Source organism: Melanerpes formicivorus, unplaced genomic scaffold (assembly GCF_026170545.1).
Source record: "Melanerpes formicivorus ecotype bairdi unplaced genomic scaffold, bMelFor1.0.p_v2 SCAF_2, whole genome shotgun sequence".
Lineage (NCBI taxonomy): Eukaryota > Metazoa > Chordata > Aves > Piciformes > Picidae > Melanerpes > Melanerpes formicivorus.
Window position 1 is genome coordinate 12,842,754 of NW_027142354.1, and position 15,995 is coordinate 12,858,748.

Sequence of the window (15,995 nt, forward strand, 5' to 3'; positions counted from 1 at the left end):
TTGATTTTGTTTTGCCAAAGTCGGTGTGGCTCCCGTTTCCGATTTGGAAGGCAGAATTGTGTTCCTCCCCAAACATCGAGTCACACGATCGTAAAAAGTTGTGAAAAGCCCGCGCCGTAAGAAATACAAAGGTGGGGGGTGGAAGGAGATGGATTTAGCATCCTCCCCGCTCGGCTGCCGGGGTGCGATGCCTTGTGCAAGCTCCCGGTTTTGCGGGGGCCGAGAGAGGAGGGAGGGAACCCTTCATCTTGCACAGAGCAGAAGCGGCGATGTCCATTGCTCGGCCCTTGACGTTTGGTTTTTTTCTTACTGACGCTTAATTTTTTCCCGAAATGACAGGAGCGGGGAACATGAAGGCACCCCGGGGGGGGATGATGTATCACCACTTCGCAGCCCCCTTGCCTTGCCCCTGTGCAAACACAAAATTTAGGCTCCAACAACTCCCAAAGCCCCATAGCAGTCCTGCAGGACGGCCCCGCTACCGCGGGGCGGTCGGAGGCGAGGGGCGGCTCTTCCTCTGCAAACTTTCCCTTTCCCCTCCCTCGCCGCCTCTTTCCCTCCTCTTCTCTCCTCCTTGCTCCTCTCGGCTCCCCAGCGGCGATGGCTGAGAGGCCGGGGAGCATCGGAGGAGCACCTCTGCCCGTCTGGTCCCTGCCCGGTCCCCGCGGCCGCTCTCAAAGCGACATCTCCTCGTTCTCCTCCTCGCGGAGAACTTGCCTGCTCCGGTCCAACGTGGGTGGCTCAGGTAAGGGGGAGGGAAAGGAGATTCCTTGTTTCAGAGCTTGCGGAGCTAAGTTTAACTGGGGAATTTGGGAAAATACACCCTCCTCCACGCTCTAACCTGCCGCCTTAGACCTAAGACTGTCTTCTCTCGGCGGCCAAAACGTGGGTCACTGGTTTACTTGGTGTTTGACTTATCCCCTTGAGATGATGCTCATCAAATCCCTGGATTTTCATATCTGTGTTCTCAGATTTAAGTGAACCCGAGCGAAGTCGTGGGTAGTCACCCGTTTGTCAGAGCATCTCGGACTGCAAGAGCAGAAAAGCCCCAGGACAGCTTCAGGGTGTACTGTGGGGATATCAAACCCCCTCATCCTCCTGCTTCACACATTACACTTCAATTGTGTGTTAGGATTTTACCTCATGCACTTCTGTCTCCATTGGGTTCTTCTTTAACAGGTGAGGGGAAAAAAAAACCACAAAGCGTGAGTCAGTATCCCACTGTCCTCCTTCAGGAGGTAACTACTGCATGTGTGCAGGGGATGATTTGGGTTGGAAGCTGCCCCTTTGCAACAGAGCAGGCTTCCTGCAGGATTTTGAGTAGCTTTGCTTGGTAAAATGAAAGGAAGTGAGTGTCCTAGTTTGCAGTGCAGATATTTGAAAGTGGCTGAAGTAAAATAAATACATACTCAACTGGGCTGCACTTTACTTGGCCTGTTTCCTGAGGTCAGCTGTTAAGGAAAATTAAATTCTGAGTGTATTTTGAAAATGTGTGCTCACCTGATTGCAAGTCAGCCCTGCTCTACCCACCAGGACAAAGCTGCAGGCACATGTGTCACTGGTGATTGAAGTATTTTGGAGGCACTCACACCCTGTACTGCACAGAGGTATCTGTGAACCATGATGCTATCAGGGAAGCTCCAGAGCACCCTGAGGAACCTCCTCTGCTGCAGCACAAGTAGCCCAGTACAGCACTTTGTCAGGTCTGCGATGGACCACAATGTCTCCTTATGTTTTCTTCTCAGAGAGTGTTAAGACAAAATAGACCCTTTGCTTGGGGAAGGTCAAATATATGCAGCTGTGCCCACCTGATGAGGAGAAAGGGACTGAAAACTTGCTTAGTCACATAGGAGCACACAGATTCAGCTTGTGGGACCAGAGGATGCAAGCAAAACCAACTCTATGAGCCATCACTTTGTGCTCTGCCTTTTTCTGTCTGCTTAAAGGTAAGGTGCAGGACATTTGGGGTGGGGAGGAGGTTCCAGTGGTTTGTCCAAATAAGAAAGGACTACTTTTAGGTGTAAGGTGTATTTCAGTGCTGCCTGGAAGAGTGCTGCACGACCAACGCCCTATGACTTGATGTGTACACAAGATGCCTTAACATGGACACGGAGGGATCACCACAGAGGTTGACAAGATTGAACCTATTTCTCAGTGTCAGGTTGTTAGCTTAACTACAAAGACTAACAGTGAGCTGTTTAGAAAAGACTGGTAAAACCAGTGGAGCTATAACACTGGTATTTTCAAAGATGGGTTGCTATTTGTGAGTTCTTACACACACAATTTAGGCCTCCTTGTTGCCCTCTGTGCATTTTTTTTCTTTCAATGTTGAGGATGTGCTTCCTGCCAGAAAGTGACCAGAGTTTCTTTCTCTGGTTTTTAATTTTTGTCATATTTTCATGCTGTATTTTCATCATTGCTACTTCCTGTATTGTTTTTTTCAGTCTGCTTGCTGGGCACAATACTTACATGCTGCCACACAACTGTTGATTTCCTCTTTTAAAAGGAAAGTATGCATTAAAGATGCAAAGCTGTTTAATTTTTAATGTGGTGGCTAGAGAATTGGTTTTTATACTGAGATGCCATTAAAATAACCTCCTCTTTCACTTCCCCACTAACCTGAAGAGCAACTCTAATAGGGACAGAAAGGTGAAGCACTTAGAGAAACAATGTGGGCTTTATTTTTTTTTCCTTTTCTGCTACTACCTCTTTCTCTAGCTGTACCATTTGATTGGTTTAAAGTAGGTCGCTCATTTACATCAGATATTACCTGTGCTCCAGCTACTCCATTTAGAAAAGCACAATTTGCATTTTAAATAACCTGCAAAATGTTTGCCCGCTGCCTGTTCCTGGAGTGATTCACTTGCAACTGTTGAAGTCACAAGTTGCAGTTTCTGTTGTATGTGTCTTTGTTTTCTAGATGCTGATACCAGCTGTGCTGGGAAGACAATACTGTCTCCTTGCACTCCATCAGTGATAGGCTGGTGCCCCTTTAGAAATCTTGCACTGTTGTTTATTCTACCACCACCTGATCTGCCATTCTCAAGGCAGGATCTGTTAAAAGGAAGTATTTTTAGAGGCCCTTCTAGCTAAGGGAAATGTAATGCTTTTCTGAAAGAACCTTTGTCAGTGGCTCATTAAATACATCTGTTTGTTGTCCTAGATCAGTACTGGATGTATCTTGGTAGTACATTCATGCTGGTCAGATGGTCCTTATATTTATGCAGTCTGTGCTTTTTTACTCCCACACCTTCCTCTGCTATTATCATACTAAAAGCAGCAACTTCCTGGTATCACTTCACAGCATCTTGCTTCATCAGCTAAGGTCCAGTTTGTGAGGACAGAACCATAGGTCGGCCAAGGGCTGCAGGCTATTATCAGTTCTGAGTCAGCTAGGACAGCTGACTAGAGTTGGCTCACAGGTGTATCCCATGCCATGAACATCACACTCAGTATAAAAAGAGACATTTGCTGAGGAAAGGAGTGATTCCTGCTTGAGCTTATTTTGATCCTGCTTGTCCTTCTTCTTCTGCTCATCTCTTGATGGTTGCCTTCTTGTTTAGTGTGATTGCTGTGCCTTTGCTGAGCTGCATATGACTTTATGTCCTTTGTACTGACACTGAGTATCAGTTTGGCTATTTCCTTAAATCTATTTTCATTTCAACCTGCATATTTTCTCTCTTTTTCCTGATTCTCCTCTGCTGGGAAGGGGGTATAGGGTCACAGAGCAACTGCTATAGTTTAGCCCTAGGTATGGGGTAATTTTTTGTCTCCTTCTCAAAGACAGCCTTTTGCTTTAGCTTTTGTGGTAGAATATTACTTTATTTCCCATTCTGGGCCATCACCTCACTCATTGTTGTATCAGGCCTTTACCTTCCAACATTTTTTTTTGCTTCTAGTAAAATCCTAGGAGGGATAAGGTGATCATCATGATTAAAGGTCTCATGATCTGTATTTCTGATTTAGACCCTGAAAAAGTATAACGTCAGTGAAGTTCAGAGCTTGTGTGGCAGTCATAGCCTGCACATCACTTTAGCATTGTGGCATGCTCCATCTGATAACTGGCTAGTTGGTCAGAGCATCTCTAGGCGTAAAGAAAAAGATATTCCCCTAAAATGTCAGCACACCACCGGAGTCCCTTGAAGAGTGCTGCTTCAGTTACATACACTTGGGCAGCCTTCCAAACTTAGTGACTAGATTTAAACCTACCCTGAAAGTGGACTGAGTTATGCAAATCCTTGGGTTTCTTCCCAGTGTGGGTGGGGACTGAACTGTATTTGAAATGAAGACCCTATTCGGATGCTTTCGCAGAACTTCTACAAGGTACACGTTTGGTAGCTATGGGGCTGAGGGCATCTCTCAGCTTGAGCAGCCAGCCGTGGGGTTGAGGGGGGAGGTTGCTGCTTCATGTCTGCTGCCTCTGTGCTCTGGCTGTGAAGTGGTGCTGGTGCTTCAGCTCATTACAGCCTTCAGGCATCCACTTCAGCTACTGCAGCACCCTTTCTTTATCTGCATGTCCACATAGACAGTTTTCAGTTTGCTCTCTTTTTAGTGTTGTGGTTTGTGCTATACAGCCTTGCACTTCGTTCCGAAGGCAATAAGGTTTGTGGCAAGGTACCTCTTGGTGAAAAGGGAACTTCACTGCTCAGACCAGAAGTTAAAAACCCACCCATTTCTTCACTCTGAGGTTGATGCTGTCACATTGTTGCAGTTCCTCTCAAGGTCTAGCTCTTTAGCAAGTAGAAGTTTCAGAGCATTTGTTTCATTGCTAAGAAGCACACCTTTCAGATAGAGGGGTGAGCTCCTCCTGCACGTTTCCATTACTTTCATACTTTTTCCTATGCCTTTCTGATGACGGATAAAAAATAACCTACCTGAGAATTCAGACAGCAGTTCATCAGCACCTCAGGCTATACCCCAGCTGCTGTGTTGCAGCAGACAGTGAAATGATGAGTGCAAATTAAAGTTCTGCTTCAAAACTTGCACATCCCAAGATTTGCCTGAAACTTTTTGGCTGTAAAAGTGCTCCTTCACAGGTTAATTTTATTCAAAATAATAGTGAGTTACAGCTACAATTCCTTCTGTTGCTGACTCTAGAATAGAGTAAGTGGTTTAAACTCACTCCAGAAAAGAATCCAGGAAGATTTCCTGTACTAATCAGAGTGGCTGATGTGGGGTGAGAAGAAAATGGATGTTTTTTGGAATTGTTTGAGCATTTAATTGAGTGCTCCACGTTGCAAGCCTGTCGAATGCCAGATACTTGATGGGGTGCTTGGTGCCATGGGTTAGTTGTTTAGGTGGGTTGGATTGGTTGATGGGTTGGACGCGATGATCTTGAAGGTCTCTTCCAACCTGTTCTGTTCTGTTCTATTCTATTCTTAAAGTACAAACTTTCTGGCTAATGCAAAGGAAAGAAATTGGTTTTGACAGCTGGAGGTGTATGAATAGCTAGGAAAGGTGAAGCCCAAAAAACTCTTACCTAGAAATTTGCTATCTGCAGGCATGGAACGTAGGGTTTGAAACTTGTTGCTGCTGTGTGGCTTCTAGCAAGTAACCATTTAATATCAGACCACGTGTCAAGTAGAAAGCCAGAAGTAGCTGGTCTAAAGAGTAGCAGAAGAAGCGACACTTTCCTCCTTCTCTTACTAAATGTAAGCTTGTTCCAAAATAAAATGAATTTTGGCTAGGTAAGCTGCTGTTAAGTTGTGCCTGTATTTCCCCCTGAACTTGTATTTCCCCTAATGACCATATTCAATTCCCATATGCACCATGAAAGAGACCTACCAAGGTCTATGGGAGTTAAGTGTAGGGTTTGTGAAGAAGACATCAGGTGTGCTTTGTTAGGTGTTTTTTCAGTCATCACATAGGGGTAAGAGTGGAGTAGCCTTATGATGTGGAAGAACACTCAACTAAAGCAGCTGGGTTTGGTACATTATATGAAGATATGGGAGATGGGGAAAAACATGATTCTCCATTGCATTAAGCAGCATGTGCTTGCAACATAAAATAAAGCTGCAAAAAGCTCAAGGCAGAGAACTTCTACTATAGTTTTCTCCCCCAAATTGACAAATCATTGTTGTGGAGGACTTGGAAACTAAACTGAATACAACCATGTATTTTCCAAGGAGGAGTGCATCCTGATCCTAAGTCTACATTAATATTTTTAGAATAGAATAAACCAGGTTGGAAGAGACCTTCAAGATCATTGTGTCCAACCTATCATCCAACACCACCTAATCAACTAAACCATGCAACCAAGCACCCTATCAAGTCTCCTCCTGAACACCTCCAGTGATGGTGACTCCACCACCTCCTTGGGCATCCCATTCCAATGGACAATCACTCTCTCTGTGTAAAACTTCTTCCTAACATCCAGCCTAAACCTCCCCTGGTGCAGCCTGAGACTGTGTCCTCTTGTTCTGGTGCTGCCTGCCTGGGAGAAGAGACTAACATCCACCCATCTACAGCCTCCCTTCAGGTAGTTGTAGAGAGTGATCAGGTCACCCCTGTGTCTCCTCCTCTCCAGGCTGAGCAACCCCATCTCCCTCAGCCTCTCCTCATAGGGCTTGTGTTCTAAACCCCTCACCAACTTCGTTGCCCTTCTCTGGACACGCTCCAGCAAGTCAACATCCTTCCTAAACTGAGGGGCCCAGAACTGGACACAGTACTCAAGGTGCAGCCTAACCAGTGCAGTGTACAGGGGCAGAATGACCTCCCTGCTCCTGCTGGCCATCAGTTTGAACTATCAGAAAGTGGTAGCAATCTTAGCCATGTGAAATTTGACATATGCTTATAGAACTGTACAGAACTGAAGCATCTACTTCATCATATTCTGTATATGTGCTTATACCATCATCTCACAATGTTAAATCTTGTTCCAGTTGTCCTTATATGAAACTTGTCATTTCAGAAGTATGCTAAGGAAAGATCCAGGAATCATATAACATTTCGCACTGCATGCATTGATAGTGTTTTTGTGTACCTGAAAATGGGTTTATTTTACAAATTAGGTATGCATAGAGGGAAGGAGTGTGTGCCAGAATATGGTCAGCTCTTTCTGGGTTTATACAATATTGCATGTAAAATAGGGATCTGCCTGGTTTTTTTCCTGAACCAAAAGACATTATTCCACACTAACTCTTGCAGAATAACTGGGATATGTTACTGGTATTAACTTTGATGAAGTGTGAAATTGGAAACACAGGGGACACTGTGATTTACAAATACAAGCCATGTATGCCATGTGTCGTGTACGTATGACCCGGTTTCTGGGGCGGAAGCTTTACAATCAAATATCCAGACTTGGCCTCAGGATTAAAGAAAAAAAACAGATATAATAAAAAATTCTAAATCTGGTAACAATCTTCATGATTGGCTAAGTAGACTTGGACTGCAAACATTTAAGAATAGGATTTAATGTGTCTTTTGCAGCAACTAGTCAGTAGCTGACTGTAGGATCTGTTCAGCGTTTTGCTACTGTGTTTTAGTTTCTCGAGGCCCTTTGGCATTTAGCACTTCCTGCTGCTGTGTGGCTTCTAGCAAGTAACCATTTAATATCAGACTGTGTGTCAAATAGGAAGCCAGAAGTAGTTGGTCTAAAGAGTAGCTGAAGAAGAGACTTTTTACTCCTTCGCTTACTAAATGTAAACTCATTCCAAAAAAGCATCAGTCAAACCCATTGTTAGCATAAATAACTTCTCATTTTCCCCACCCCTCTGCCATCATTTCCTGGTAAAGCAGGCACTATTTAAGGTCAAAGGGCTGGGGAGTGCTGACAAGGTTTTTAAAGATTGGTGAAGAATGTAAATTTTTATTTATTGTTGCTTTTTGAAGTCAAAATCTTTTCAGTGCTAGAAATCCTGTAGGATTTCAGTTACCAAAAGCAGCAGTGTTGGTCTTGCTTTTGAATTTTTAGTAGCTCCCACTGAATATACTTTTCCATAATGCAAAGACATCTTAAGTGGTAATCCCTTTCCCTCCCTTTCCCCCCCTTTCCCTCCCTTTTTCCCCCTTTCCCTTCTTTTTTCCCCCTTTCCCTTCTTTTTCTCCTCTTTTCCCCCTGTCATTTTAGCTAATATGTTACTTTTTTAAACAGATGCAGAAGTGAGTTTTTCTCTGGTAAAAACCAAGTGACACAAAAAGGAAAAACAGAAAAAGAAGAAAATAAAAACTCCTTGCTTTAGTGTTCCAATTCTGATAATTTTTCACCTAATCTCTGAAACTGTCACTCTTAAAATCCAGCGCAACAAGGGATGCTCTTGCTTTTCATTCATGTGGAAAACGCTGTGCTCTTCCTGAAACACAAGCAGAGTTTCTAGGTAGTTGATAACTTCCCTCTGTGATGAGCTGAGAAAACCTGTTCCATATCACACAGTTTTGATGCAGAATTAGACTTTCAGGATACTGTGTTGTATAAATTATACTAGTGGCATTGTTGTATGCATTCTACCAGTGTCATTGTTGCAGTTTGGGAGGTTTGAAGTGTTGAAGCAGTAAAAAATAATAGGAAATTTTATCAGTATCAAGTATTTAGTATAATGAGCTTAGAAGCATTAGCACTGCTTTAATACAGCCTGAAGCTTCAAAGCTGCTGTGCTTTGCAAGTCCACTGTCCTCTCAGGCGTAGGACTTCATAACAAAGTAGAGCTGAAGAGCAGCTTAAACCATTGTATACTTTGGTGCTAAGAAACTTTCCTACCCTCTCTCATTGCTATTTATGTTTCTTATATAATTTCTGACACGTTCTGCATTGCTCTTCCCTTTTCTCATGATGTTGCTAAAACCACTTGGCCACATGCAGAGAAACACAGAGCTGAACAGTGCAGGAGCCGGGAGAGCAATATGGAAGAGGAAGCGCTCTAGTAGAGGGTGCAATGTGGCAAGCCTTCACAAGTTAAAGTACTGGGTGCAAATGGCTTCTCTTTGAAATAACAATCTCATTTTTTACTCAATGCCTTTTTTCCCCCTTCCTTCCAGAAAATGTGATATTTATTAGTTATTTTAAATTTAAACATGTATTTTACAATTCAACCCAATTCTTCTTTTAATATTTGAACAATTTGCAATATCAAGAAGGAAAACTTGTTTGGGGAGAGTGGACTCCTATTTAAAGTAGCTAATTTTTCTTCCCCTTCAACTGTAGATACAACTGGAGTCTTGCACACAAATTGTGTCAACTCCCAGTTGTGGAATTTGGCCAGTTGTTCAGTACCACACCCTATTTCTGTTACCTGAATGCAACTGTCAGTAGCTCAGTTTTGGCAACTTAACCCAAGTCATTCCTATTACAGCTGCAGTGAAAATAAAAGACACTCACCCCTTTCTTTCACCTTCTTCCCACTCTTTTACTCCCTTCTCCCCTACTAGCTTCTTTTCTATCTTCTCCACATTTATGTTGTGTTAACAGCCTACGTACCAATTGTGATGATCCTCTGGCTGTGTATGTGTTAGTTTCTGTCCTACCCATTCATGTTTAACATACTCCAGTGCTTCCCAAATGTGTGAGACTCTTTGACTCCAGACACTGAGATGTGGATGGACTACATACCTGCAAATTGGAGTTTATTTTCTGACTGTCACAGGGAGATCAGAATTTGTACAGGCAGAGCAGAGATTCTTTCAGTTTTAGGAACTTACTGAGAAAGGAAAAGAAAGTCTCCTAATAATTATTAAAAAGAAGGACTGTTGAATGTTAGGATGGTGCATTTACAGTTGAATGTGTTCTAATTGCAGGCCTTCTTTGTGTTCAAACACAGGCAGCTATTTTTAGATTTTCTGAGCAAAAAGATAATTTCCAGTCATCTACTTGTCACTTCTTAATTTGTTTCTTCTGTTACCCAATGTGAGGGCTGACAGTTAGTGTTACTGGTTTAAACCACTGATGAAACTGTGAACTTTTAATGTGAAAAGTGCTAGCAAAGCACAGCATGAAAAGGCAGCATTTATAAGACATAATCCTGATATATTTTTTTTCTGATTAAAAGCAGTTTTGGGAAGCTCAGAAGGGTTGTATTTGAAGCAAGTCTTTTTACATACACAGCAAGCTGGAGCATAGGAGGTTCCATGTGAACATAAGGATTTTTTTTTTCATTGTGAGGGTGACAGAACACTTTAACAGGCTGGCCAGAGAGGTTGTGGTTCCATTGTGATCTCTTCCAGGTGATCCTGCTCTGGTGGGGGAGTTGGACTTGATGATTCTGTGATACTGTGATCCTTTGATTCTATGATTCTGTGAAGTGTAATCCACCAGTGGGTAGTGGACATCACAAGTCATGATGCAAACTGCTCTAGACCCCAGGATGAAGCAGGACATGCTACATTCATTACTCTGGCTATAGGCAGCTCTCTCTGAGTTTCTCTGAATAGACTCTCAACTCTTTATCCTTAGAAATGAGCCAAGAGGGAGAGTTTCAGTTCCCCAGGGTCACAGCATCTTTATTCCCTCCATTTGACTTTTAAACCCTGAATATTAAAAAGATAATAACGATGTCTTCTTGTTATGCCTTGCTGCAAACAAAACTGAGTGGCAATATTTCACACTGTGTTTATTTTAGTGCATAGCAAATCCAAAAAAATATGCTGCCACCCAGCTATTAAAGTCTTTGGAGACACATCTGCTATGAATTTTGCCTTGTTCTTTGGAAGCTGAGATAAACAATGGCTTTTGATCTACAAATAGCAACAATCATTTTGGGTAAAGATTTCCAAAGGATTGATGCAGTGATTTTTCAGAGCTTCTCTTATTTATATAGTCAGCTTTAGATTTTTCTCATGGGATCTTCACATGATGAACTGGTGAATGTGTATATGGTTTTGTAGGTGATTCCAGCTCTCAAACCAACAGCACTCTTTTCACAATGTGGTACAGACATTCAACACTGGGCACATGATACATGAGTGTACATGTGCATGAGTTGTACTACAGTTTGTGCATTTAGTGGTCTATCAGAAACAGCATCTTAACATTACACTCTTGCAGTTCAGGAGCTGTCATACCTGCGAGGAAACAGAAGAGTGAATGACTTTCAGCTACAAGGGCGAAAGCTTAGGGCTTAGAAGAGAAGAGAAGAGAAGAGAAGAGAAGAGAAGAGAAGAGAAGAGAAGAGAAGAGAAGAGAAGAGAAGAGAAGAGAAGAGAAGAGAAGAGAAGAGAAGAGAAGAGAAGAGAAGAGAAGAGAAGAGAAGAGAAGAGAAGAGAAGAGAAGAGAAGAGAAGAGAAGAGAAGAGAAGAGAAGAGAAGAGAAGAGAAGAGAAGAGAAGAGAATAGACCAGACCAGGTTGGAAGAGACCTTCAAGATCATCGTGTCCAACCCATCAACCAATCCAACCCACCTAAACAACTAACCCATGGCACCAAGCACCCTATCAAGTCTCCCCCTGAACACCTCCAATGATGGTGACTCCACCACCTCCCCAGGCAGCCCATTCCAATGGGCAATCACTCCCTCTGTATAGAACTTCTTCCTAACATCCAACCTAAACCTCCCCTGGTGCAGCCTGAGACTGTGTCCTCTTGTTCTGGTGCTGGCTGCCTGGGAGAAGAGACCAACCTCTGCCTGTCTACAACCTCCCTTCAGGTAGTTGTAGAGAGCAAGAAGGTCACTCCTGAGTCTCCTCTTCTCCAGGCTAAGCAACCCCAGCTCCCTCAGTCTCTCCTCATAGGGCTTGTGTTTCAAACCTCTCACCAACTTTGTTGCCCTTCTCTGGACTCGTTCCAGCAAGTCAACATCCTTCCTAAACTGAGGGGCCCAGAACTGGACACAGTACTCGAGGTGCAGCCTAACCAGTGCAGTGTACAGGGGCAGAATGACCTCCCTGCTCCTGCTGGCCACACTGTTCCTGATGCAGGCCAGGATGCCATTGGCCCTCTTGGCCACCTGGGCACACTGCAGGCTCATGTTCAGCCTACCATTGACCAGTACCCCCAGGTCCTTCTCTACCTGGCCGCTCTCTCCAGCCTGCCCTTTTTTATGTGTCAAAGAGCTCTCCTAATCATCACCAGTCCCTGGAAGAAAGCTCCTTCCCTTGCTGGCTCCGTGGAGGCAAATAAAGGCTTTCACTTGGTGCCACCTGTGGAGGCAGCACTAGAAGACAGACAGCTGTGCCAGGTTTGTCCATCCTTGGGTGAGGGAAGGTAGCACACCATCTTGGAATAGGTGCTACCTTGAAATCACTCTGAATTCAAGCTGTGTTAAGTAAAATGCAAACAAAAGCATTTCTTTTACAATGTATAAAATAACACTTTTTACAAAAAATATGAAGAAAACATCACCCACAGAGCCAATGCTGGCAAGATGTCTGTAACCAGTCTGCTGAATTTGGGGGGGAAAAAGACCCATCAGACATAGTCCTAGTGTCAGCAGTTTAATTAATGGCTTTTCTATACTTCTTATCTTTGCAATAATATTGTCAGTTTTGGATGGTTTTGCACTTTGGTGGCATTGTTGTGATTTATGAAAATTAGAAATTGTCTACTGCAGGCCACACACAAGTTGGTACCATATAAATTCCTGGTAAATTAAGGTTATTTAGCAGAGGACAGAGTTTTTGCAGTTCTGTGGGGGAAGAGATACTTGTTCACTCTTTCTAGGCCAATATTGGAAAAGTGCTGCAAGTACTGGAGGGGGATGTATAAAAGAGAATTTTTGGGAGTGAGATTTATTGGGCTGTGCTATAGTCTCCCAGGAAGAACAGTGAAAGCTACCCTGCTGGAAGCACTTAAAATCAGAGCTGGAGATATGCTAAGTAGTATGTGAAAAGAAACTGTTTTGCAGTGACCAAGAACAAGGTTCTTTTGCAGTTGTGGTTTATTGCTCTGCATTTAGGCCAAGTCAGCAACATCAGTGGGGGAGAGAGGACTGAGCATACAAGCCATCCACCTGCACCAGATATGCTGGGCTAAGAAAATGAAGATAGATCTTGCATTTTGGCTGTATGGAAGAGCCCAAACTATATTCTCCCTTCTGTGGCAGGTTGTCCTCTCCACCTTCTTTAAAAGCCTCATGCATGTCATGTATGAAGTAAATGAGATTTGAACCAAATATTTTTAACACAAAGATTGATTATCATAATCATGAGAGTGGAAAGAAAATCCAGAAAGAGCTCTGTAACTGGTAGTATGCATCTCTCCCAGATTCAGGGTCAGACAGATCGCTTCAAATTATGCACATTTATAACATGGATTTGAGTTTTAAAAATACATGCACATTATTTCCCATCCTAATCCTTTTACATGTCAATAAGAGCTATCAAAATATGTGCACTTTTCAGTAGTCCTAAGCTCCATTGATTAATGGGATCTTAATCTCTTAAAAACAGAGTTGTTGTAAAGAGGGGCTTTTATGTTTTGTGGCATTTTGGGATCCCTGTAAGAGTGATTCAGCCAGTATAATGATTATACCCAGGAAAAAACAGAACCCAGGTTCGATGGCATTTAGAAGATGCCAGATGTCTGTGAGATTCACTCTGATGCTGAAGACTCTTTTACTAAAGGCTGCTGTTGTTCACAAAACTGAAATTCCTTGCTTGTCTTCTAATGGAGTATCTTCCCTCCATGCCGCTCTGAGGCGTGTAATGTCCTTAAGCTGATTGCTTTCAGCCTGGGCATTTCTGTAAAAGCACTGGACACTGGAATGCTCTGCATAGAACTGCAGGGCAATTTACCTAAAATTGAACTACAGGTTCTTCTGAGAACTCGTGACACGGAAAGAGTAAGAGCATGTCATGTGTGCCCTGTCCATAGGTATTTGTGGCATAGGGAACAGACCCTGATTGGTGTCTCCAGAAGGAAAGAGACAGAAACTTGACACTGCGGATAGCTTAGAGGGCAGGCTCCTTTATTTCTCCCTCTACTGTAAGAATACAAGGCTTTTTATACCCTTAGGCAACCACAGGATTGCAGGCAAAGTTGCCCCAGTACTTTTCCATAAGCCAAAAGAAAATTATCTTAGAAAAACAGAGGGCACATTCTCACACAATAGTAACAACAGAGTGAACAACACCCCAGGTGAAAAACATGCTGCTGTGCCCTTATTTCTTTTCTGTCTAGCTCTTTACTCTTCCCATTTATCCTGAGTTAACCTGTTACAGTGTACATATAAAAAAATAACTAGCCACCTTCAGTTCAGTCCAGTCTCTTTAAATTATATTCTTGTAAACCACTGAAATAGAAGCATCTAGCTATCAGACTGGTGGAGCCTTGCTCTCTCTGGTAGAAAATGCAGATCACAGTCACAGGGAAGGAAGGAATCAAGTGGTAGCTCTCAGGCATCTCCAAGAGAAATGCTGAAAGCTGGCCTCATGGACCTTCACTCTGAACAGGGGAGCAGATTTCAGTCACTGCAGTTTGAGATTGTCATGGAAGGAGAAAGGGCTGGACACTCCCTACCTTTCCCCCTCATTCTGTGCTGACATTTTCCCTACCATTTCAGTGTATTTGATGTAGTGTTAGTGGATAATGCAAACATTTTGTTTTCTCAGCAAATGCATTGACTTTGACAAAAGGATGAGACCCAGCACTTCCAGCAGACCAACCATTCTTAGTGGAGCGTGCAGCTTGGGCTATGCCTTTGTGGTCCAGCCAAGCCATTACTGTGACTTCAACCCACCTGAGCTTCACCTTCAGCTGCTATGCAGCCCTCCTCTTTGAAATGCAGCAGCACACTGCCTTTGAAGTCTACTACAGTGTTTCTGGGATTGTGATTTCACTGTGACTTTCCAGCATTTAATACTGTTTTGGTTTGGCTCTTACAGTCACATTCTTAACTGGTGGCTTTTTTTTTTATGACTTCTGGGCTTCCTTAGTGTTGAAAACTCCCCAAAAGTTTCGATCCTGCCATGCCCAGGCACTCAGAAACTAGGGAAAAGAGACAGAAAAATCCACTGTTCCTTTTTATTCTATTACAATATGCTATGTCACCCTCATGTTTCTGGAGACTTGGTTCATTGTGTTGATACATTTGTGGTCGGCAGTGCTACTATTTACTTCAAAGGCGTTTGGCTCAGACCGAAACACATTGCTGCAGCTTTCATCTCAGGGAGACCTCTTCACAACACTTTACAAAGGTGAGGTGACCTGAAGTTCAGTACCACAGTCCTTTGGAAGGCAAAAGTCCCTTGGGGACCAGACTGTTTTGTGGTTCTTTTACAGCCTCTTAAGAAAATTCTAATGTAAGCAGGCATGAGATGCTTCAACATGTTTTGTGATTGTCCAGGCTTGGTAATGATCAAACTAAATGCAAGATTGTTTCCCAAAGGAAATTAAACAAGGAGCAAGAAGAAAGCATCTACAGCAATTTCATAGTAGGTAAAATTATGTAGCAACTTCTACCTTTTTCTTATGAAAGCCTTATAAAGGTGTACATAATGATGTGGGGTTCTCTAGGCAGCCAACCTTATGCAAGAGCTCTGCTTGGGATTCATGTTAATTAGGTGTGGACAGGAAAAGTAATGGGTTTCTGTGATGTACAGAGTCACCTCCAACCTCTTCTGCCTGTTAGTGAGAGTGGGGAGCATGTTGACTCTTCTCTCTGATGTGATGGATATTATCTCCCTCTGTGCAGCTTGTCCTTTCATTATGGTGTTGTAATAAAATGTATATTTTTATGCATTTTACTAAATATCTTGGGCAGTGGAATCTTCCCATGCCACTGTAGCTTATTTACAAAGCATATTCACAGGTTCAGTTATTCAGTTGTGGGATTTACACTCCACACGTAAAGACAATTAAATGATTCAAGCACAGATCTAACATTTTCAACACAGCAATTCAAATTGGAAATAGAGGTGCTGTGATCTGTGGGTTTCCCACAAATGGGATTCCATGGCAGATTATTTTGGTACTCACAACTTGCTCCTCTGTCTGATATCTTCCCAGATGCTCTGACTATAATTCAAGCAATCCTTGGCTTGGAGAGGGCTAAGAGGCCTCTCTCTTCTTGTGCCCAGTTCATGGTCTGGAGCTTGCTCTTGGCTTGGAGAGGGCTAGGGGGCCTCTCT

The 15,995-nt window shown here is 43.1% G+C and overlaps 1 protein-coding gene across 3 annotated transcripts in view; it reads left to right on the forward strand.

Moving 5' to 3' along the window:
• The first annotated feature begins 585 nt into the window (after positions 1 to 585).
• Positions 586 to 15,995, forward strand: part of PHACTR2 (phosphatase and actin regulator 2) — a 157,165-nt gene continuing 141,755 nt past the window's right edge. For all 3 annotated transcript variants that reach the window (XM_068150927.1, XM_068150961.1, XM_068150936.1), the window contains exon 1: positions 586 to 745. In XM_068150927.1, the coding sequence (XP_068007028.1) occupies positions 601 to 745 (145 nt within the window). In that variant the 5' untranslated portion in view covers positions 586 to 600. The remainder of the gene's footprint in view (positions 746 to 15,995) is intronic.